At 35.9% G+C, this 22,305-nt stretch overlaps 3 protein-coding genes across 6 annotated transcripts; 2 read left to right on the top strand and 1 right to left on the bottom strand.

The window, feature by feature from the left end:
* Positions 1,232 to 7,405, top strand: LOC18591940 (kinesin-like protein KIN-7N). 3 transcript variants are annotated; one of them, XM_007018384.2, is made up of 18 exons: positions 1,232 to 1,435; positions 1,521 to 1,610; positions 1,702 to 1,820; positions 1,941 to 2,054; positions 2,138 to 2,219; positions 2,306 to 2,373; positions 2,470 to 2,547; positions 2,645 to 2,787; positions 2,878 to 2,980; positions 3,105 to 3,185; positions 3,388 to 3,456; positions 3,527 to 3,586; positions 3,805 to 3,951; positions 4,582 to 4,854; positions 4,996 to 5,082; positions 5,499 to 5,657; positions 5,756 to 6,025; positions 6,764 to 6,936. In XM_007018384.2, exons 1-18 carry the CDS (start codon positions 1,291 to 1,293, stop codon positions 6,830 to 6,832), a joined length of 2,157 nt encoding a protein of 718 aa, XP_007018446.2. In that variant the 5' UTR covers positions 1,232 to 1,290; the 3' UTR covers positions 6,833 to 6,936. The 3 variants fall into 3 exon arrangements, with proteins under 3 accessions (XP_007018446.2, XP_017980825.1, XP_017980824.1); XM_018125336.1 differs by having other exon boundaries at positions 1,233 to 1,435; positions 6,792 to 7,405; XM_018125335.1 differs by having other exon boundaries at positions 1,234 to 1,435; positions 6,780 to 7,405.
* On the top strand, positions 8,917 to 10,842 carry LOC18591939. The gene is made up of 3 exons (XM_007018382.2): positions 8,917 to 9,947; positions 10,059 to 10,170; positions 10,270 to 10,842. The coding sequence occupies exons 1-3, from the start codon at positions 9,465 to 9,467 to the stop codon at positions 10,770 to 10,772; spliced, it is 1,098 nt and encodes a 365-aa protein (XP_007018444.2). The 5' UTR covers positions 8,917 to 9,464; the 3' UTR covers positions 10,773 to 10,842.
* Positions 11,342 to 22,021, bottom strand: LOC18591938 (pre-mRNA-processing protein 40A). Of its 2 annotated transcripts, XM_007018375.2 has the most exons (28): positions 21,903 to 22,021; positions 21,658 to 21,722; positions 21,217 to 21,282; positions 20,790 to 21,125; positions 20,492 to 20,689; positions 19,567 to 19,640; positions 19,276 to 19,345; positions 17,348 to 17,400; positions 17,140 to 17,197; positions 16,699 to 17,057; positions 16,536 to 16,608; positions 16,192 to 16,290; positions 15,946 to 16,014; positions 15,783 to 15,860; positions 15,500 to 15,586; positions 15,381 to 15,415; positions 15,172 to 15,277; positions 14,322 to 14,402; positions 14,083 to 14,229; positions 13,891 to 14,007; positions 13,682 to 13,780; positions 13,507 to 13,554; positions 13,337 to 13,429; positions 13,078 to 13,185; positions 12,903 to 12,967; positions 12,661 to 12,763; positions 12,105 to 12,410; positions 11,342 to 12,027 (listed from the first exon to the last, which is right to left on the bottom strand). In XM_007018375.2, exons 2-28 carry the CDS (start codon positions 21,688 to 21,690, stop codon positions 11,890 to 11,892), a joined length of 3,099 nt encoding a protein of 1,032 aa, XP_007018437.2. In that variant the 5' UTR covers positions 21,691 to 21,722; positions 21,903 to 22,021; the 3' UTR covers positions 11,342 to 11,889. The 2 variants fall into 2 exon arrangements, with proteins under 2 accessions (XP_007018437.2, XP_017981600.1); XM_018126111.1 differs by lacking the exon at positions 21,903 to 22,021 and having other exon boundaries at positions 21,658 to 21,740.

The raw sequence follows: 22,305 nt of genomic DNA, 5'->3' as shown, positions 1-22,305 counted from the left end.
TAATTATGGCATCAATTGTAGACTTTACAACAAAGGTATTCTTTCTTTCTTTTTGAAATATGGAACTTTCTTGAGGTGGTGCAATAAGGACCATGAACAATTAATTTTGATTAATTATTTTTCTATGAAATTAAGTGGTCGGTGGTCAACCAAAGTCTTTCATACAAATTTCATGTATATTAATTCATACAACATGTAAATTCATTCTCTTATATCAGAAAAAAAAATTGTATTGATTGCTTAAATTTTTTTGACAATCTTTTTTCTTTTTTTGATTAAAAGAGAACTTCATTCTTTTTTACAATCCACAAAGAGAGGAACTATATTTATTAATCATCTCGTGTTACATAAATTCTATAAATTAATGGTTTATAACTAGTTATTATTGGTTTTATGGCTGAGGCATAACTCAAAATGGAGTCCTATATTAAATTTTCTTTAATCTAAGCTTAATTACTAACTAATTATAAATGAAATAATGATAGAGGTTTTAATATCTCCAATTAGGCTAGGCCAACTTGGCCCTTACAACTATACGGGCTTAATGTAACGTCCATACACATGTTAAAATTGGGTCTTAAAACTTCCTTGCTGGGGCCTGTGGCAATGTTGATGCCATGGGCCATGACCACAGACAAAGACGATATTTTCCTTTTTAAAATTATTAACGAAGTTTCGTTTGATATAAAATAATAATTTTAAAATTATTATTATTTTGTAGCGATGATGTATATATTGAGTATTCATTTGTTAATATCTGTACCAAAAATATTTGGCACATATTTTATTGACATGATTTGATTTCTATACTTTAAGCATTTAATACAAAATGCCATACGATCAACTTCCAAATTTGTTCCAATATCAAAGAAAAAAAATTTTCAATTTGAACCCAAAATGTTGTCGCACGTCAAATATTTTCTCCAATTGTTCAAGAATACTATTTATTAACTATAAAAATTGTAAAAAATATTGTTGGTGTGGGGTCTTAATAACCAAAAAGATTTAATAGTTTCAAAATTTTTGCAAGATTTTTCTAATTTTTTTTATTGTGGGAAAGACAAATTGTCACATAACCCAAACAAAATATGGGCCCCAAGGACCCATTCTAGCGGGTCCCAATCCCCGATCCTCCAACGTCATAAACACTTAATCTTAAGGGTATTCCCGTCAACCCAAAATATTCAAATCCAGTTCCTCCCCCTTCACAGAGCATAAAAGATCCCGCCTCTGCGCTCTGCGACCCAACGTTTAAAAAAAAAGAAACACTCCAAAGAAGGAAAGGGAAAAATGGAGAAGATCTGCGTAGCGGTGAGAGTTAGACCTTCGATTTCCGAAGAAATTTCTTCTGGAACTTACTGGAGAGTCGATGATAACGGAATCTCTCTTCACAAAATCCAAGGCACTCCAATTTCTGGCATTTCTTACTCTTTCGGTAAATTACATTTTCCCCCTGCTTTTCCTTTTTTGTTCTTTAAATCGAATTCTCAATCCTTGAAAATTTTCTTATTTTGTTTTAGATCATGTCTTCGATGAGAGTTGCTCAAATGCGAAGGTTTACGAGCTTCTTACCAAGGATATTATTCATGCGGCTGTCGACGGTTTTAACGGTATAATTTCCAAATTTTTAGCCCTAATTTGATGATCTGTGTAAAAAATTGATCAATTAGTTAAATATTTACACCTTTTAAATTTTTTTAGGGACTGCATTTGCTTACGGACAAACGAGCAGTGGCAAAACCTTCACTATGAATGGTTCATCAACCGATCCCGGAATTATTCATCGAGCAGTTAACGATATATTTCATAAAATACAGACGGTAATTAGTAATTAGGATCAATTTGGCTTTTTCAAAAGCTGTTTTTTTTTTAATTGTGCTTACATTTTTCAAAATTAAAGCTTTGACTTTCATTTTCTTGGTGTTGAATTACATTCTCAGATTTCTGATCGGGAGTTTCTCATCCGAGTTTCCTACATGGAAATTTATAATGAAGAGATTAACGACCTTTTCACGGTCGAGAATCAAAAATTGCAAATTCATGAGAGTTTGGAGGTCAGCCATCTTTCAAACTTTGGTTAACTTTCAATTGTGTATCCATAATGCCTAAAAATAACTGATTTTTCTTGTTTTTTCAGCGTGGGATTTTCGTTGCAGGTCTCAGAGAAGAAATTGTGAACAATGTTGAACAAGTGATGAACCTCCTACAGTCAGGAGAAGGTTCTTTAAATTTCTTATTTTTGCCCTTCGTTTTATATGGACAGCATTTTTTTTAAGATACTTCATTTAAATTAGTTTTTTTACAGTTAACAGGCATTTTGGTGAGACAAATATGAATGCACGAAGTAGTAGGTCTCATACAATATTCAGAATGGTATGTTCTTTAACATATTTGTTGAACATGAGTATTACTCTATTTATTTGCTGAATATTACTTTTTATATTGGAGATGTTTATCTTACATATCTAGGTGATAGAGAGCAAGGGAAAGGATGCCAGCTCTTTTGGTGATTATTCAAGCAGCGATGCCATTCGCGTCTCTGTTTTGGTTTGTATCTAGTCATGCTGAAGATTTTTTTGTTCTTTTATAAAGTTTCTACTTTGTTCTGTTAATTTTATGCCAATTCATTTTTACTTGAAAGTAGAATTTGGTAGATTTGGCTGGTTCTGAGAGGATTGCGAAGACTGGCGCTGGCGGAGTACGTTTGAAGGAAGGAAAGTACATTAACAAGAGCTTAATGGTTCTTGGTAATGTAATTAACAAACTGAGTGATGGTGCAAAACAAAGGTAATTGCTTTGCTTATCCTGTGAGAAGTATCTTCATCTATATAGAATAGATTAATATGTTCTAATGGTATAAATTTTTTATATGTACAGGGCACATATTCCTTATCGTGATAGCAAGTTAACCCGCATACTCCAACCTGCTCTAGGGGGAAATGCCAAAACTTCAATTATATGTACTGTAGCACCCGAAGAGGTAGCCTTCCATTTTGTGTGTGTGTGCGATTATCATATGGCTTTTTTTCTTTTTGAGAAGAAGTGGAGACTAAATGGCATCTTCAACAGAGCATTTTGGTTTAATTTTGATATTATATGTTTAGGTTCACGTTGAGGAGACAAAGGGAACTCTCCTGTTTGCTAGCAGAGCTAAGCGCATTACTAATTGTGCTCAAGTGAATGAGGTTTGTTCATTTTCTTACATTGGATCACTTTATCACCTAATATATGAATCTCCAGCTCTAGTCTGTATATCATTATCGTGGAATATTTATTATATTATATGAATAACAAGACTAATAATTCCTATTTCCTTCTCTTCATTTTTGTTTTAATTTATTTGGCATGAATTTGACATTAAGCTGATCATGGTTAACTATTTTATAGATTTTGACGGATGCAGCCTTACTGAAAAGGCAAAAGTTAGAGATAGAGGAGCTACGCAGGAAGCTTCAGGTGAGGATTAGGTCATATCTACTAACATGAGAGCAAAAAAAACAAACTAACATTGTTTAACTTTGTTCAGGGATCTCATGCTGAGGTGCTGGAGCAAGAGATATTAAAACTGAGGAACGACATGCTTAAGGTTCATTATTATTATTATTATTATTATTTTTTAACTGGGGAGGGGGGATTCGAACCTGGCACTTTAGGTAGAGAGATAATGCACCAACCAATGAGCCAAATGATCGGGGTGCAAGGTTCATTATTTGTTTATTGCAGAACCTGGATTATCATCTTGTATTACCAATTATTAACATATACATATATATGTGATTTGTCTGCTCATATTCCAATTTGCAGTATGAACTAGAGCGTGACAAGCTTGAAATGGAACTGGAAGAGGAAAGAAGATTACACAAAGAACGTGAGCAGCGCATTATAGACCAGCAGATGAAGATTGAAAACCTAAGTAGTCTGGTTTCCGATGGTGATAGAAGTTCTAGTCAGGTATAACTTGTGCAAAGTGTAGAAAATTTCTTTTTATTTTAGGTGCACTTGTAAATTTGTTGGCACCCAAGTCTAATTGTGACTCCTAGACTACAAATTAAACACCACCTAATTTGTGTATCCAATAGCAACATTACTTGGAAATCAACCCATCTATTTATCTTTAAGAACAATTAATCTAGCCATACAATTGTACTTTTTCATCCTCCCTTCTTAGCTGCTTCTTTCAGTAATGCAGGTGACAAATCTTAAGCCCTTTGAGGTACCTGCATACATGCCCCATTATACCTTCATCTTTATATGTTTATCCACAGCAAAAGTGTAACTTGCTTTGGCCAAATTTACATGTGGTATAGGGCAGTAACTGAATTAGGATTGCAGATATCATTTCATATTGTCATCTGCAAGTATAGTTAATTCGAATTTTAGACTTGGTGTAGAGCTCATCATCTTCAATCTCCATGAAATTCTTCATTCTCTAATTCTGAAGTTTGGCATCGAAATTGTTGTTGACTGATTAAAGAATTATTCATTATTTTAGAGTCAATGTTTCATCGTGCATTATTATTATTCTTTTCGATTATATCTCTGTGCTGAGAAATTTTATAAATTTATTGTTGGCAAGGGCAGGGTTCCACAAAAGAAAGCCCAAAGGAAGAATGTAATGATAGAGGAGATGATTTTAAAACCCCTTGTTTTAAAGCGGCTCCTAATGCCTTCGTTGCCAAGAGATCTAATTATTCAGAGTTGCCAGATTTTAGTCCTCTCCCAGATTCTTTTAGCAATGTAGCTGATGAAGACACTTGGTTCAAAATGAACAAGGGTTACATTGCAGACCTTGATTCTCTTCAGACGACTCCTGCAAGAAAAGTTCAATCCTTCCCACCGCAAGATGTAACTCCTGTAAGTTGATAATTCAAAGTCATATATTCTTCATCTTGCAATCAGGATGATATACGTTATTTGCTATTATGTTTTTGTTAATGCCTTTTTCTGTGATAGATGATATTAGTCATAATAAGGACTCCATAAATTCATTGTCAGGTTTGTTCAAATAAGAATGACAAACAAGAACTCCAAAATCTAAAGAGACAGCTTGAACTTGTTATCGAAGAGAAGAATGAAATCCAGGTCAGTACGTGCTATGCATTCGACTTTTTTACTTGATAATAATGTCAACTTTTAAAGGCATAGATTAGAGTTTCCACTAAGTTATCGAGGGAGGTTAACTGCATGAAGCCATCATTTCAGAAAGAATTTTCTTTTCCTTTCTTAAATGCCTACTTGTATTGATTGGTATCTTTGCGTACTTCTGCATAACTGAACCTCATTTCCAAAACATGATTGCCGTAATTGTCTGATAATCTGACCTGGGAGAAAGCAGGGTGGTTATTTATGGATATACCGACCACTAAGAAGCTGTAAGTATATAGGTACTTGTTTAAGTTGCACCTTAGGGAATTGACATGTTTCACCACTTAATTTCTCAATGTTTCATACTTTCTATGCATTTCTATGCTGTAACTGTTTAATTGTTACATTCACAGAGAAAGCATGCAGAACAAATACAATTGAATGACAGACTAATGGGAGAACTAACTGAACTAAAACAAGAAGCATTGTTTGTTCGAAAAATGCCTCAAAGATTGTGTGAATCTGTGGTGAGTTGCAAAGATATTTATGAGGATGTTTTGTCAAAAATGCAGGTGAATATGCATTATATTTGCCTCTTTCAACATTTTTTTTCTGTAATGTGTAATGAAATAGTAACATTAATGCATTCCATCCCTTTGTGCAATGACAGAGTTCTGCATCTGATGGGAAATCTTCAACTGCAAAATTTCTCCTTGGCACAAGTGAAATTGGGACAACCCTTTTCTCAACCTTGGAAGCCCACTTTGCAATGGCAATGAATGGTCACAATTCTTCGTCTGGGAATGATTCCCTATTTCAAGAATGCAACAAAATGCTTTCTGAAACATTGAAGAGCACAATTACATCCTTGATTCTATCAGAAACAGCTGGTGCTGAGGATGATCAAGCGAATGCTCCTTTATGCAGCTGCAACTTTAAGGTAGCTGCCTGGTCACAGTTATCAGGATACCATTCATCAATTATGATTCTATTCTTTGTTATTGTTTTAGGATATTTTGTTTCCTTCTCCAGGGTCCTAATTTTCTAAACTCTTTCTGCTATATATCCCGTCCATCTTTCCTTTGTTTGTGTCAAATATTGTTTAGTGAGAACAAAGTTACTCCAAAATTCCTTTAAAATTGTGTTTTTCCCTACAGAAAGAAGAAAAAAGAAAAACCTCATCTTTGTTGTACTACATTACAACCAATATTTAGAAATACTTTAAGAGTCTATGCCAGTTCCATCCTTTTTCTGTATTGAATAAATTCTAATATAAATACACAAATAAACCAAAATTTACGAGGTACAGTTAGCTGCTTTTGGAATTCATGTGCTTTTAGGTTAAAATTTCATATCTGTTGTTGGTTTTCAAGTATTTTCTTACGTGCTCTTGGAGAGAGGAGTTATTATGCTTATTTTAGAAGCACTCAGCATCAACCAAAACCAAAACTGTGGATAAATGAAGCTATGACCTCTCTTGTTAAGGATACTTTGAAATGTTTTTTTTTTCTGCATGTGTGTGTCTGCTTATGAGTGTAATTGGGTTCTTTATGTCTTTCTTTTGTGCAATGCGCCATGTTTTTAGCTTCTTCCCAGGATAAAAGGAAATCGGAACTACATTTTAGTAGAAAAATGATTACAGAGTGTAGGCTGCTTTCTATCCTATTTTAAGATTTAGTTTTTAAATGTGGAAGGGCTGCACTCAGGGTGGAGAAACTGCTTGTTGGAAGGAGAAACTGAGCAATGAACTCAACAGTGTCAGGGAAAAGTATGAAAACTTGGAGAAAGAGTTAGATCTCAGTACCAAGTTCCTGGAAGCATCTAAAGAAAGATATGGTAGCTTGGAAAGAGAGTTTCAGGTGTTGAAACAAGAACGAGATTCATTGCTGAAAACAGTCTCTGAATCATCTCACAAGCTCACACTCCTGAATGATCAAAAGGAAAACGTTTTGATGGACTTGAACACTGAAGTAAAGCGAAGGAAAGACCTCGAGGAAGAGATTAAACACTTTAGTGTTGCTTTTGCTTCTCGACAGAGATCACTCATGTCAATTCACGGTGAATTTAAATCTAAAATTGAGAAATTGAGAGCTGAAAATCCAGTCTCAGTACAGAAATCTCTACCGCATTAGAACCATTTAAGTTATTATTCTCTTTAATGTAATGCTAATGCTAGGTCGTCCCATTTCTTGACACTGGCATGACCACTTCTCATTCTCTTTGAATGTATTTAAATTCTTCATGATGCTATCATGGGAGATGGCTATAGTTACATTAATTAGTACATGCTTGGAAAGTGATATTCTTATCGAATGCTGCATATGATTTATGGTCATCACATAGCAATTAGACCTTTAGGCCCCTTGGGTATGCCTCGATTGTGAGGAAATGCAGAAAGTCAGTTTGGCACACGTGTTGTTCCTAATTTCAACTTGGCAGGTTGGGAAGCGTGTCCATTACGGTTGCCTCACATTCACATCTCTGCATATTAATGCACAAAATCAGACATTGAAATGAGGAAAATCATCTTGTCCTCTTCATCTTCAACACCAATACGAGGGTAGGGCTATTAACAAAAGATAGGATGCTTAAGCTGAAAGATAAAAGGCTACTCGGCTATTGCCTTCTTCATGTATTAATTAGATTGTGCTGGAAGGAGACAAGGTCCATTATCCTATCCCATCAATGATGGTTGTTGATTTCTCAACCGAATGGATACCCACGCGTTATCAATTAATCGATTGAATTAAATTTATTATTAAAATTGAATAAAATAATATAATTGTGTGTTTTTTTAATAAATTAAATATATATAATATCATATATTTCTTTTAAAAAAAGTCATCGGATTTGATTGTAGGATTATTGTTAAACTTCTTCTATCAAATATAATTATTTTTTTCTTTGAACACATTAAGAATATAACAATGTAAAAGATGGATGTGGGTTAGGTGCAACAAAACCAAGCTTTGAAGATAATAATAAGAGATTAGAAGAATCATGGGGAGGATGAGTATGGTTGTTGCAGGGATAGCACAGCATATTTGGTACTTGACGGGTTCTATCGAATAAATTTGCATTTCCAGTTCAGGTCGATTTTCATGTTGCCATGGTTTTCCTCAATTGTCGATGCAACATACCAGCTCCTGTCATATGCATGACCCAATGAGGCCATCTAGCATCCCATAGCTTAGTTCAATAGGTGGTCTACCAGGTAGTGTTTTTCTTTTCCTGTTTTTTTCTTCCTTTTCGTATATTTACCATATCCAGCTAAAGATTCAAATTCGAAAACCCTATCTGTCCCGAGAAGTTCTTGATGAAGGACATGGTGGTGGGGAGAATAGGTTTTACGCCATCAGAAACTAGTTGACATATAAATGTAAGCCACAGTATACGGACACAGGTTCTCTTTTTACCACTTGGTCTCTCCCTGTCCATTCCATTACTACCAACTACAATCTCATTCTCAAGTAAAAGACGCTCCCAGCTTTTTTTTTACTTTATGAACAGAAATCATGTTCAGACTAGTGCTGGGACCTCCCAAATCATTTTCATCAACATAAAGGAAACCGACATCAAGAAAAGCAAAAAAAAGCAGTTTTCTTTTTCTTTTTTCTTCTTCTTTGTTTTTGAGCATTATTTTCATAATTAAAGACTTGCAGTAGTAGACTGTATATCATGCTTATTGAACCATGATATCGACTGGCTGACAATGAGTTGGGGGAAAGGGAGAGGAAATCCAGGCTCATACACATGCATGTAAACATGTTCACATATGTAAATATGTATATAAAAATATGATTGGGATTAGGTTTATAAAAGCTTTCCTAACAGTCATAAGTATATAACTATTCCGGAATTCTCAGCATTCAATTTGCGTTATTTCCCATCAGCAATTTTGACTAGTTATGGACACCATTCAAAAAGAAACAAGTGCTTTTGGGACCATCAAATGTACCAAAAACAAAAAATAAATTCGAATGGGGTGAATGTGAGGGATAGGGCATTGAATAAGGTGTCGAAGTCTTCAAGTAAAGACAGGCTATGACATGAACAAAACACTGGAATAGAAGATGCTAGATGAAACATCTTTGGAACTCTGGGGTGGTATTAAAGCTATAATACCTTGAGATTGTTTGGAATATGTCCTTTCCTTCTCTCCCTTTCGTAGCCTTAAATACCCAATCGCCCTTATGTTTCTGCTCTTGTTCAGTCCCAAACTGACAGATATCGCTGTCTTTCCCATTTAATACCTTGCACATGCTCCATCTCATCTTCTTCTTATTTCTTTTTGTTCCCCTCCTTCTGAACAGGCTTAAATTTAGACCATAGAGCTTCAATTTTCAACTCTTGCAACCATTCAGCCTAACACTGCTCAAATGGCCACAAGGACAACAGCATCAGGCAAGCCAGCGAGGCAACTTGGAGAGCTCCTCCAAGAACAGCAAGAACCTTTCATCTTAAAGGTTTACCTTGCGGAGAGAGGGTGTATGAGAAAGAACTTAAATTCAGGAGCTAAATTCATTGGCTGCCACGGCAATTCATGCAAGTTTCTAAAGAAGTCTGGTTGTCAAGACAAGAGCAAGAAGTGTATTCCCCAATTCCCCAAGGTACTTAAAGTTGTATGTAACAAGCTCTTTACAATTGAAGGCTTTAGAACCAAGAATTCTGCTGATGAAGATGGAAAGCTTAATGTCACTGAGATGGACCGAAATAACAAAGATACTGCAGAGCCTGATAGATTTTCCTCTGCTAGCAGCACAACAGTGTATAATTCATGTTCAGATATTGATATAGATGAACCATCCATGTTTGATGACAATTCCAAGTCTTTCAAACCCTACGATCAAAGCGAAAAGAAGGTAGAGACGCTTTATCGCTTATTCTTCTGTTTATCTTTTGCATAAGCAAGATTCCATTCGAAATTTTTTAGGAAAATATCAAGTTCTGTTGCTTACTCATAAAGCTAACAGGCTGCTGCAGATACAAAGTTTCAATGGAGTTGCGTGGAAGACGGTAAACAGCACAGCCCTGTGTCAGTGTTCGAAGATATATCTACTTCAAGAGGCTCCCAACTTGATAACAGTTAGTATTTTTCTACTTGCTATGAGCTCCACGGTAAGCTCAGCGTTCTTAGTTTCCTTCTGGTCTAAATTCAGTACTAATTCTCGTGAGCTAAAACAGCAAGGCCGGTTTCCAGCTCAAGGCAGAAAAGTTTGTTCTTGCCTAAGCTAATAACGGAAGACTCAATATTGTCTGCTTCGCTCTGGAATTTACTTCTTCAAACCACACCAGGGAAATCAAGTTGTGCAGGATTAACAGAACTACAAGAGCCTGACTTGTCTAATTCTTCCCGGTTTTCAATATCGAAAAAGGTTTTGCAGCAAACAAGGCAGCTTCTGTTCGACTGTGTTAGGGAGTTGGTAGACAGCCATGACAGGGAAGAAAAAGGCAAAGAGTTTTCAGGGTCTGAGGAGATTGGGAAGGTCACCTGTGGGAAAATAAAGGGATGGGGAAAGCGATGTGGTGATGAATCAAACATAAAGCAATGGTTGAAATCAGATCTAACGGATTCAACTCAAGAATGGAGAGATCTTGAAACCCAGAAGAGGGACATCGGGCTAGTAATTGGAAACGCCATTTTAGAGGAGATCACAAGTCAAGTTGCAATGGACATGGTTAATTAATGTCCTAGCTAAGATGTAATTGCTAGCTTCGGAATTCAATTTCCTTCTCTAATTTCAATTATTTTACTCACACTGATTTCTGCCGACTGTTCCTGTCTGGTTCAGATTATCAATTCCATGGTAGTAAGGTATCTAAAAAGCTTGAAACATAGCAACAACAGGCACTGGAATGCCCTCCAGGATTAACAGGGGAGACATGTAACGACTGAACGACAAGAGATCAGTCACTCTTTGTGGCTTATCAAATTGATGGATCCACCGACATTGACGTCCAAACCACCTAGAAAAGAACAAGCATAGTGATTTACATGATTTTCTTAAAACTTAATCCTCACATGAGTTCCATATTAGCCACAATCCAATCAAGCATACTTCTGTCACTTAATGCACAAATTTTTTCATTAAACAGTTTTAATTAAATAATTAAATCTAATTCATTTGTCCATTTTCGACTTTAATAAAATTTATTAGTTATCTTATAATATGTTTTTAGTATCAAAAATAATACTGCCCTTGGATTTTTTGAGAAGTAGTGTCAGCACAAAATTGAATTTAAAATGAGATACTAATTATGGACGTAAAAATAAAGCTTCCCTTAAACTCATATAATAAATACATAAAAAAAAAAATAGTTATGGGATATCAAAGGAGGCAGCAGCCTCCCATCATTGCCCCGTTGTAAATCTCTAAAAATGAGCCGAAACTTACAAACTTACTTCAAAAGATACCGTCAACCAGTTACATGTGTTACAGCTATTAAGTGATGGATGTAATTCTTGCAATTGTGGCCCCACCAATTTGTTAGCCAAAAAACTGGAACTGCAACTCTGAAGAAAGACTTTACCAAATACTTTAGACTTCAAATACTAAAACCAAAACCCCCCACCAACCTAGGATTCTAAACGCTAATACAAACGTAGAATACAGGACAACCCTAAACTCTCGTACTAGGAAAATAAGCAAAATAATTAGTTTAAGGTATGTGCCTAAATGATCTAAAACCCCTAAAAATCTATAGACATTTACGATTGAGCTTATAGGATACAAAATGCAACGATGAAATCTTAGGTAGTTAATCCCCCAATCGGTTTCTTTGAATTTTTGCATCAGTAAGAAACTACTGAATTTCACCGTCCTCACCAACTTCACCATCTTCCAGCTCCTCATAACCACTGTTTCTACGCGATCCATCGCGGTGATCTCTCTTGTGCTTTTTATGCCGGCTTTCATTGTCAGATTCAGGTGAGTGCGCATGCTGCCAAGAAAATATTTGGAGAACATTAAAAATTGTTGGATAGATGAACAATATATGATGAATAGATAAGATTATACCTTTCTTGATTTCTTACGGTCACTGCCGTGTCTGCGAGACTTCTTAGACTCCTCCCTATCATCCTTATCGGAACTCCCATCATCACCACCACTTTGATGTCGTTTGCGGTGTTTCCTATCTTTTTCTTTTTCCTTTTTCTTGTCCTCTTTATGGCCATGACTGTCAGATATATCTAAATTCTCACTATCTGTTTCATCTTTTTTAGTTCGCTCCTTACCCTTTTCCCTTTCACGTTCTCTTTCCTTCTCCTTTCTCTCCTTCTCCTTTCGTTTCTCTTTCTCTTCTCGCTCTTTCTCCTTTTTGGCCTGCAAACCAACCAGATAAACATCTTTAGATGTTGGAAGAAACACATGTTCTTATACAGTATAAAATGCATACCATACTTTAGGAAAAAGCAAGGGGAAGCTCAAAAAATATAAAATGTACAAGTGCTCATATTCTTTCACACCCTTCTGATAATGTTCAAGTCCATCATAAATATATCAAAGTATTTCATGAATATATGGGATTTTTAACCACCAACTACTTGGACATCATAGCTAAAAATTCACATACCTTTTCCTCCTCACGCTTGCGCTCCTTTTCTTTAGCTTTTTCCTGTAAGTATGCAATGTATTCCTCGAAGATCTCTCTCCTTAAACTCTCTTCCGCAATTGATCTAATAAAAGTGCATGGCAGGAAGCCACCAAGGGGAGGAAATGATCTTAGGACTGAGATGTTTACGAATGATAAATACCCAGCAAGTAGCTCCAAATGGTTGTTCATCATAATTGCAAAAAAAAAAAAAAACGCAATACCTGTATTCTTGGCTTTCTTCAAAAAGTGGTCTGGAATCCTCCCAATCAGAGGATGCAGTTATCTCCTATGAAGCAGCACAACAACCAAAAGTTAAACAAGATGCTCATGGGAAATTCTTTAAACAAGTGCACAAAAAGTATAGTCCCCGTTTGTCTATAAAACAATATAACACACCTTATATGTATGTAATAGCTTAGTGAAGTCATCTGCTAGACGCTGACGTTTCTTAGCCTCTTTCTCCTCCTTCTCCTTGGCGCTCTTGAGTAACTCCTCATACACAAGCTGAGAATGAGTACAGAATAAACTTATCAATATTCAATCACGAGATTAGTGCTTAACTTTTTTCATTTTTTACCAGAGCTTAACTTTTTCCATTTTTTTCCTCTTTTTCTTTTTTTGTTGATGTTGAAAACATGTATTGCAACAGAAGTACCTTTAAGTTTATATCTGATATTGGCAAGGAACCAACATCTTCTGAAATAGCAGCTTTGAAGTCTTCAACTGTCCATGTGGAAACCATGGAAATCTGGAAGGAGGCCAAGGAGGGGTTCAATAATGAGAAAGCACTTACAAAGACCTTCCAAGATAAATCTAGTATCTTACCTTCCCTGACTTCATTGCATCTTTAATATGGGTTTTGTCTTGCTGATACTATTCATGTAAAAAAGAAACCATAAAAAACGTATGAAAATCATTTGTTCTCTGCTGGAGCGAAGAATAATGCAACAAAAAAAAAATACACATCAAATCTTGCAGAGAACAGATTTGAGGCACAAACCTGTTTTTCTAATTCTTCAACAACATCCTCAAACAAATCTTTTGGTGTTGAACCAGATGTGTTTGATGCAACAGCAAGATATGGGGGCAGATCTTTCACCTAGGAATCAAAACAAAAAGACTAAGCAAAAAATCTAGTTCTGAAAAAGACAAAACACACCTTGATTTAAGCCACTCTTACCGTAAAACAAATAACAATATATGAATTACCTTCAAACAATAATCCCGCCAGTAAGTTTTAGCCGTAAGAGTGCCATCAACAACATGTTCGTCCATAAGCTTACGGAATGCGTCACGGTTTTTGCGCTCGGCACGTCTCAATTGTTCCTAAGTTTTGACCAAGAAAACAAAATTAAGAACACAGATTAGAAGTGAACTAATGATGTTAAAAAGTACCTCCACCTTTTGCATCTTCTTTTTTTCCTCTTCTTCCTTCTCCAAGTCATGAATGTAGTCCTGGAACATGACCAAGCGATCAATTTTTTCAAGACGTGAGCATCTTTCATCATCCTCTAAGCGGTCTTGAACTTTCCGCCACTGGCTGTTTGCCTGCAGATTTAAAGAAAAAGTTTGGGTAAAAAAGCCATGCTAAAATCTTTACAGAGAAAACAAATTACAATCCTCTTTTGTAAATGTTGTACCTTAATAAAATCACAGGATTCCAGAAATTTCCTGTATTCTGCTATATTCCGCCTTTTTTCCTCTGCAGCATTTTCCCTTTCCTGCATTAAACAACAAAAACTAGAAAGTAAAAATACCAATTTTAACTGGCATATAATTTTTTGCTTGGGGTAGTTGCCAGTGAATATAGTAGAGACCACTATTGTGCTGGCAAAAGACATGCATTTCTGACCATTTTGTGCACATCCTCAAAAAATTTCCACTTAGCCATAAATTATCTTAATCGATAAGGCAGGTACAACATATATCCAAACCAGAAAAGACATATTTGCGCACATGAATCATTATTTAACATCTGACCTGTCTAGACCGTTTTATGGAAATAAAAGAGTAATAAATCTGAGGCAGAGATTAGCAAGATATCATAGCCAAGATATGTGTAAAACAGTCAAAAGAATTCAAAATCAGACAGATAAACCAATGATTTTCATAAGTTTAGTTACAAAATTCTAGCCGAACTATGTTACTAACTTAGTTTGTAATACTGCCAATTAACTTGTGCTTGAAAGCTATTACTCCAAGGCAAAATTTGACCGAAACAACATCCAACCTTGAATATTAATCTTGCTGAAAGAATATCACTAGCTATCTAAGAAAAATGGAAAGATGAGGAACAAGATGGAATTTCATAGGCCTTTATTCCTACAAAGAATACCTAGGCATTCTTTCCTCGTCTGTTACCCCTTTTTTCTCTTGGGTACATTTATTTGTCACAGAGAAAGTTCAGTTATAAGTATACTCACAAAATTAACACACTGTATGCATAAAGGTGCACATCTGCAAAATACGAAAGAAGTCAGACACTATTACCTTTCTCTCAAGTTCCACTATATAATTTTCAAAAAGATCTTCCCGGTCTCTGGCTCGTTCAACAGCCTTGAATCTTTCATCATTTTCAAATAAACTTTGAGCTTTGCTGAACAGGGAAAAAGTTTAGTTAGAATATTTTACAGTTTCCACATTGAAGATAAACGAGGCCACAAATCTATTTTGTCAATATTATAGAAAGAAATTTCAACCTCCATCTCATGGATGATGTGAGTTCCTTGGACTCCTGGAAAGAAATCAAAGCATCAGCTCAAATAGAAACATTAACAGGAGGCAGAAAAGAAGATAATATGAGCCTCATGCAACATACTTCAAGCATCTTTGTGAATTCCTCCCGAGCTTTCTTCTGTCTCATGCGCCTTTCCTCAGCCTCTAGCTTTTTCCTTTGACCCAAATACTATTAATAAGATCAATATGTCAGAACAGAATGGATATAGTTATCAGATAATTCCAAACGTGTATTTACAGATAAACATAAACTAAGCAGCAACAGGAGGGTGAGGGAAGAAATCCAAAGTTAAAAGAATTCTATCCCATGCATAACAAAATCCAACCAGAAAGCCACTATTGTAAGATTCTGTTTAACATTTTACCTCATTAAAGGCTTGCTTCCGCTCCCCAAGTGTCTTCAAAGCACCATACCTTTTGTCATTAATTATTTCTCTCATTGTCTGAAAAAAAAACTCAATATCAATGGAAATAAATATATCAAAAGATCAAAGGTGGCAGGAAGGAAATAAGATCAAGATGGGATACCTGCTCCCAAGTCCAATCAGATTGCACATTTGCGGATTCAAGGAGGGATTTGAAAGCATTTTTTGCTTCCTGAACAAAGGAAAAATAAGTACAAAAGCATAATAAATAAAAGGAGCTGATATTGATCCGGTTGAACACATAACTGGCATCAAAATTCCCATTCCCAGTTCTCAGGGGAACAGACAGACGAAAACTGAAGGTCAAATGAGAAGAATAAAAAGTTATGACAAGTTTCTAAAATGCTACCTGCTTATTTGCATATACTAAAGGCTCATCATCCGGAACTTTCTCTTCCACTGGAGTCACATTAACCTTTCCAGCCGTTGCCATCCCCTTTTTTGCTTCCTGCAAATAACAACAAATAACAAAAAAAAAAATCAATTACAACAAATAAAACATATATCCCACTGCCAACATTTTTGAAAACTGGAGCATCTGCGTGTTGCCAAATAGACCAGCCAGCAATGAAAATCCAATAACCAAAAGTTTTCCTCAAAAAGAAAGAATTCATAAAATTTGTGCCTCTCAGAAACGGTAAGCAGAGAGCTGAGAATAAAAACAGCCTTTGACAAATGACAAATGAGTCATACCTCAATGTCCTGAGCAGAAGCTCCATTTGTGAAATGCACAGAATCTTGAGATGCTGTACTTTCCAAGCTTCTTCTGCAATGAGGATAGAGAACAAGCAGTTAATTTCAACAGTTACTGAATCAATAAATAATTAAATGTGAAACCAGTAGAACATGTCCATACATCATTGTTGTGTTAGCATTGACCGAAGTAACAGGAGTAGTAGAACCTCCGGAGGAAACAGCAGGTAAGGGGGTAACAGCAACTGCAGGTGATTGAACCTCAGATGCATTCGTTGCAGCAGATTGTGAAACAGGAACAACTGTTGATCCAGATACTAAAGTAGGGGAAGGATTAGCAACAGCAGCAACAGGCGTAACTGATACTGGGCTTGAAGCCTGCGAAGTGTTGGAGCTCACAGGAATAGCTGCAGCAGGCATCTCAGCTGAGGAGACAGCACCAGCAACTGGCGCTTGAGAAGCCACTCCTGTATCTGATGGGGCTCCTTGGCTAGCTACTACCTGAGCTTGCTCACGAGCTAACTGGAATTAAGCATTAAAAAATGAAGTCAGAAAGGTAAAATGCCAGGTAACAAAACAGTAATCATAAATCACAAGGATGAACCTTCAATTCCTCAGGTATTGTCCACTTAGATTGCTTTGTAACCTTGTTATAATAATACCTGCAAAAGCAATCTCCTGATCACAAATCAATCATGAAAATAAATTTTAACAGACCAAAAAATGATAAATATTCTAGAGCATATTAAAAAATAATATGTGGGAAAAAAGGTACACGATAAAGAGAACGGTACAACAAATTTCAAACATACTTTCTTCCCTCTGGAGTTGTAAATTCCTTCCAAACAGTGGACGCATCAGCTCTCTGTTACAGAAAAGGAATGATTAAGCAAAGAGTAAAAGAAATAATGAAAAAGAAAATTCACAAAACATCAGGATTATACCAAGGAGTGGCATTCTATCAGTCAATGTAAGAATAACAATGAAGCTGCTAATGATGCAGCCAAACATATAAAGATGGAACAAATAGATAAAACAAAAAAAAAAGCAAATTAAATCATAACCTTGTCAAGAAAGAGACCCAATACCAGTTTCAACTCATACCAAATTCCCAGAAGGGGAGAGATGGGTGTATGTGCAACTGGTGGAGTGAAAGAAGCTATTCTACCTACGTAAAAGATACACTAATACATAAAAAATGGTTCACTTATAAGAATCAAAACCCTGAAAAGGTGGAGGGATGGTCATTAAACATCTCAGCCATTGGTGAGAATTCGGCCCACAAGCAGGCCAAAAGTTTTGCTGACCTAATGGATGTGAGAATCAATACTGCAGGGATTCACTTGGCTAGGGATGTGTGCATGCAAATGGTCAAGGTAAAAGAAGCTGTCATGGCAAAATTCTATACCAACAATACTAATAATAAAATTATCTAACTCGAGTCAAAACTCAGAAAGGGGAGGACCAGTTATCTCAACTGTTAATGAGAATTTAGCCCACAAGTAACCTCTAAATTCTTCTTCACCTCATGAATGTGCTAGGATTCATCTTACAGTCTTGACTTGCTTGCCCTTAACATCGTTAAAATGAGTACAAGCACATCTCCCTCATAATAACAAAAAAAATCCCTTTCCCTTCAGGTGCAATGGTGAACCTAAATCATACTTTATGGTTACAAATAGTAAAACCTTTTTGCCTGAGCCATATCTTCAGGATGTTTCCATCGGCGAAGTAAGAAACCTAAATATATTTTCCTAGGATTCATCAGTTCGTTAACCTCTTGGCCCATAGGACACAAAAAACATACATTGACATCAAATTCCAATCCAAAGGAATCTTGTAAAAATCGATAGAAACAAGTATGAAGCAAAGCGAAATGATAAATACAGCAAGAGCCATTGACCCAGCATTTCATACCTCTGAAAATCAGTGGCCAAAATGTACCTGTGGAACTCTTTACAAACCATTACAAACACAATCTTGCAACAAATAACACCATAAAGAAGAAAAAAGAAGGTAACCAGTAACACATAAAATCAGAAGCACCAGATATAAGTAAAAAAACAAAGAAGTTTAGATAGGAAAGAGCTACACAATGAACAGCATAAAGAATTCCTTTACATCAACCTATAAATTCATTACAGTACCGAGCATAAACCACATTCGACTAAATAAGATATAGGATTAGAAAAACACATGGACTACCAAAGAGACAACAAAAACAAGAGAGAAATATATATAGGCAACAGAAGTTTAAAAATAGATTAGGTAACTGTGTTAAGGGGGAGGAACAATATTACCACCCTGCTAAAACTTAACTATGGAGTAGGAAATGATGAAGAAATTGAAAACAGTTGCTAATAGGCATTGATTAAGTACGTCTATATATCTAATCATGATTTCCTCATAACAATTTATCCCCACATGATAAACAAGATGTAAATAGCAAAATGTTGCCTGCCTTGAGAAAGTGAAGGCCCGCCCTCAAAGTGACCATTTAGAGCAGTCGTTAAATTTCTCCACACTTGCCATGACATCTACAAACCAATGCAAAAACATGCAAAAGAAAGGAGATTTCGCATAAAACAATTTTGATCAAGTAAAGAATGGCTACAATTTTCAGCATCCATTAAAGGGAACAATTTGTATAAATAGCATGTCACATCAAATTCAAGGTTAACAGATCATGGAACAGAACATTTAACTACAGAAACAGCAACTCGACAGTAATATGCCTCACCTCTATTGGTGTCATCAGTTCCAGAGGCTTTTCCCAACTAGATTGCCTCGTCTTTTTGTTGTAATAGTATCTGCAGAAATGTAAGAATCAGTTAGACACAACAAGTGAACACCAAATCTAATTCTTGACGAACAAATGTCTAAGTAACTAACTACAAAGACTGATTAATGACAATATAGAATGATAAAAGCACAAGATGAAACTTAAACAGTCCTAATAGAAGTTAAAACCCCAAGAACACAGCAAGATATGAGCAAAAATTACAATGCAGCAGCTACAATGTAAAATTACCTTCTTCCATCAGCAGATGTATGCTCTTGCCAATCAGAAGCTGATGGCGGAGTAAGAATAGGAGCATTGGCAGCCTGGTATGCAAAAAGTGCAAAATCAGAAGCAGTAAGATTTGGTACAGCAGCAAGATAACATGAAATTGAAAACAAAATACAGTGGAACCTAGCTTCCAAAATGCTATCCACAATAACCAATTTCTGGAATTATAAATAATTTCCAAAATGCTATTGACAGTGACTTAACATTATAACTCACATTCTAAATAGGGATTATTAAGGTAGTTCCTTTCACTGATGATAGAAGTTGCAATGCTGAAAAATAACAGCAAGGGAGGTTGTTGATATTGGACCAGAAACAGAAACAGTTTATGGTGGTCCAATGTTCACACAATTTCTTTTCCAAATACAATAGAGAAGTTGAGGAGACCAAACAGAAACTTAGCCAGTCTAGAAAGCCATACATCAAGCCCATAACTCTAAAGAAATACATTTTTCTAGGAAAAGTTCACACTCTATGCCACTATGTCATAATAAAGGTTATAGAAAAAAGAGAAATAGAAGTATTTGTCATCTAAATGATCAGGGCATGGGAAATAGATGAAGAAAGGACAAGTTCAAGACAAATTAAAGCTCTCTCCTTTTTTTCAATTTTCTTTGGTTATTTATGTCTATATTTTGTTTTTCATTTCCTCACTGAGTCTTTCCCTTAAGACTGGTCAACTTTCTTAGCAATTTGTACTTCTTGGCCAGGTTCTAGCTGTAAAATTTGATTTCTCATCTAAACTTACTCCTGGCCAGCACAACAACAATTAAATAGTGAGCATATAACATTTGAACTAAATGATGAAAATTAAACATGGCATGCCCTAGTTAAAATTCCTGTTTGATATACATTATACCTGATATCTCAGGGAGGAAGCACTTACTGTATCTGCAGAAGAAATGAGTGGAGGTTGTTGGCCAGTCTGCTGTATTGGTATAGCAAGTGAAACACTCTGATTTCCAGATGACAACCAAGGTTGTCCAGCCACAGGAGCAACAGGTGCATGCACTTGAGATGTAGGCTGAAACTGGGACGATGCACTGACATTGTTCTGTGGCTGGCCAAAAGAAGATGGCACATACTGGGAAAAATGTAAAAACATCAGAGAAAGTGGAAGACACTCTTTGAACTTATGCAATACTAACAAAATGGAAACTGGAAACATAGACACAAGGCCTTACACTATATGATGAAGAGGGGGGCATTCCAGGGGCCCCTAAGCCTGGCATATGACTATTCAAAGGGGGAGCAGTTTGATGTGACTGTGGTGATCCAGATGTAAGTGGCCTGTTTGTTTGACCAAATGGTACATGCATAGGCTGTGCTGAAGGTGCAGAAAGACCAGGTTGATTTGGCCGTGGTGGAAACTGCTGCATTGGCTGAGAAAACTGCATCTGCTGATTTTGAACAGCTGGCATCCCAACATTTGAAGAGGGAACCTGCCCAACAGGCCGAAACTGTTGGGAAGCAGCTGGAACAAAGTGCTGACCTTGCTGCATTGGGACGACTGGTCGGAACTGCAATGGAAAATTTCACACATAATGGATTTAATAAATTTCTGTCAGAAGATGAAAATGGTCATAAACATGAAAAAAGAGGAGGAATTACCTGTGAAGATAAAGGAGAACCATAACTTTGAGGACCCAAGGATCCAACTGCAGGAGGCCAATGTGGCTGGGAAAGAAAGAGGATAGCAGAAAAGTTTAGACATCTTAGACCTTCATATAAAAACAAGAATGAAGGATATTATATATGTATGTACTTTAGGCAAAACTACATCCGATTTGTCATTGATACAAAAACCATAGAGCCACTCGGAGGATCTTATCAAAGTAAGAGCTTCTAGTAACCATATTCAAGTTATTTCTAACTATTTCGAAGAAAAACAAAAAAGAGGGAAAAGCCTCAAAAGGATATTTATAAAATTTGATAAATTTTGACAAAACATGGAAACAGCAGCTAAGATTAAACCCTACAAAAAAGAAAGTATTGATAAAGTGTTTATATTATAGCAATAAAACCAAGAATCAAACCACGTAAGTATGCTACCTGTGCACTAGAGGGTTGAGAATTGTTGGCCATTCCGGCACATATGCAAAATTCACCTCAAATATCTGCAAAGATTGACATGAACCCACTAACAAAAACAAGATAGAAACTGCATCCAAGAGTTCCCAAACGTAATCAATTTAAATGCCCAAATTATCCATACCAAACAATATCATGAAACGAAATTTACTCCACACCAATCTTGGTGAAATCATTGAAGTTAACATAGAATTATAACTACTTACAGATATCAAATGAAAAACAAACAATTGTGTGGGAGAGCTTGGATCTCAGTCTCGGAATTCCAGGTGCTAGGGTTTAAGAGAGGAATAGGTGTAAGCAGAGAAAATCTTGGTTTTATGGGGAAACGCTTTTATTTTTCATTTTTCTTTTTATCTCCCGTTTTGTTCCCGGGTCGGATCCGGACAATCCCACCTATTACCCACCGTTTCTTTCGAGTTTGCTCATTTTAATTTTGTTGATAATCAGACTTATCATGGAGTAATAAAAAATTTAAAAATAAAATAAATTATTGTTTGCATTTTAATGATAAAATTATTACATATAAATATAATAAAATTTTATGTATAGATCAAGATAAGTTTATGACATGAGATTGCAAGCACAGCAAAGAAATTATTATCAATT

This window comes from Theobroma cacao, chromosome 8 (genome assembly GCF_000208745.1).
Source record: "Theobroma cacao cultivar B97-61/B2 chromosome 8, Criollo_cocoa_genome_V2, whole genome shotgun sequence".
In the NCBI taxonomy this organism is placed as follows: Eukaryota; Viridiplantae; Streptophyta; class Magnoliopsida; order Malvales; family Malvaceae; genus Theobroma; species Theobroma cacao.
Note: the sequence above shows the minus strand (reverse complement) of the source record. Positions and strands in the feature narration are given on the sequence as shown.

Coding starts and splice junctions, on each gene's coding strand:
- LOC18591940 (XM_018125335.1), top strand. CDS start 1,291: ATGGAGAAGATCTGCGTAGCGGTGAGAGTTAGACCTTCGATTTCCGAA. Junction 3,457..3,526: donor AGCTACGCAGGAAGCTTCAG/GTGAGGATTAGG, acceptor AACTTTGTTCAG/GGATCTCATGCTGAGGTGCT. Junction 5,083..5,498: donor AAGAGAAGAATGAAATCCAG/GTCAGTACGTGC, acceptor TTACATTCACAG/AGAAAGCATGCAGAACAAAT.
- LOC18591939 (XM_007018382.2), top strand. CDS start 9,465: ATGGCCACAAGGACAACAGCATCAGGCAAGCCAGCGAGGCAACTTGGA. Junction 9,948..10,058: donor ACGATCAAAGCGAAAAGAAG/GTAGAGACGCTT, acceptor TAAAGCTAACAG/GCTGCTGCAGATACAAAGTT. Junction 10,171..10,269: donor AGGCTCCCAACTTGATAACA/GTTAGTATTTTT, acceptor GAGCTAAAACAG/CAAGGCCGGTTTCCAGCTCA.
- LOC18591938 (XM_007018375.2), bottom strand. CDS start 21,690: ATGGCCAACAATTCTCAACCCTCTAGTGCACAG. Junction 20,690..20,789: donor CCCCCTCTTCATCATATAGT/GTAAGGCCTTGT, acceptor CATTTTTCCCAG/TATGTGCCATCTTCTTTTGG. Junction 13,555..13,681: donor TTGAAGAATTAGAAAAACAG/GTTTGTGCCTCA, acceptor TTACATGAATAG/TATCAGCAAGACAAAACCCA.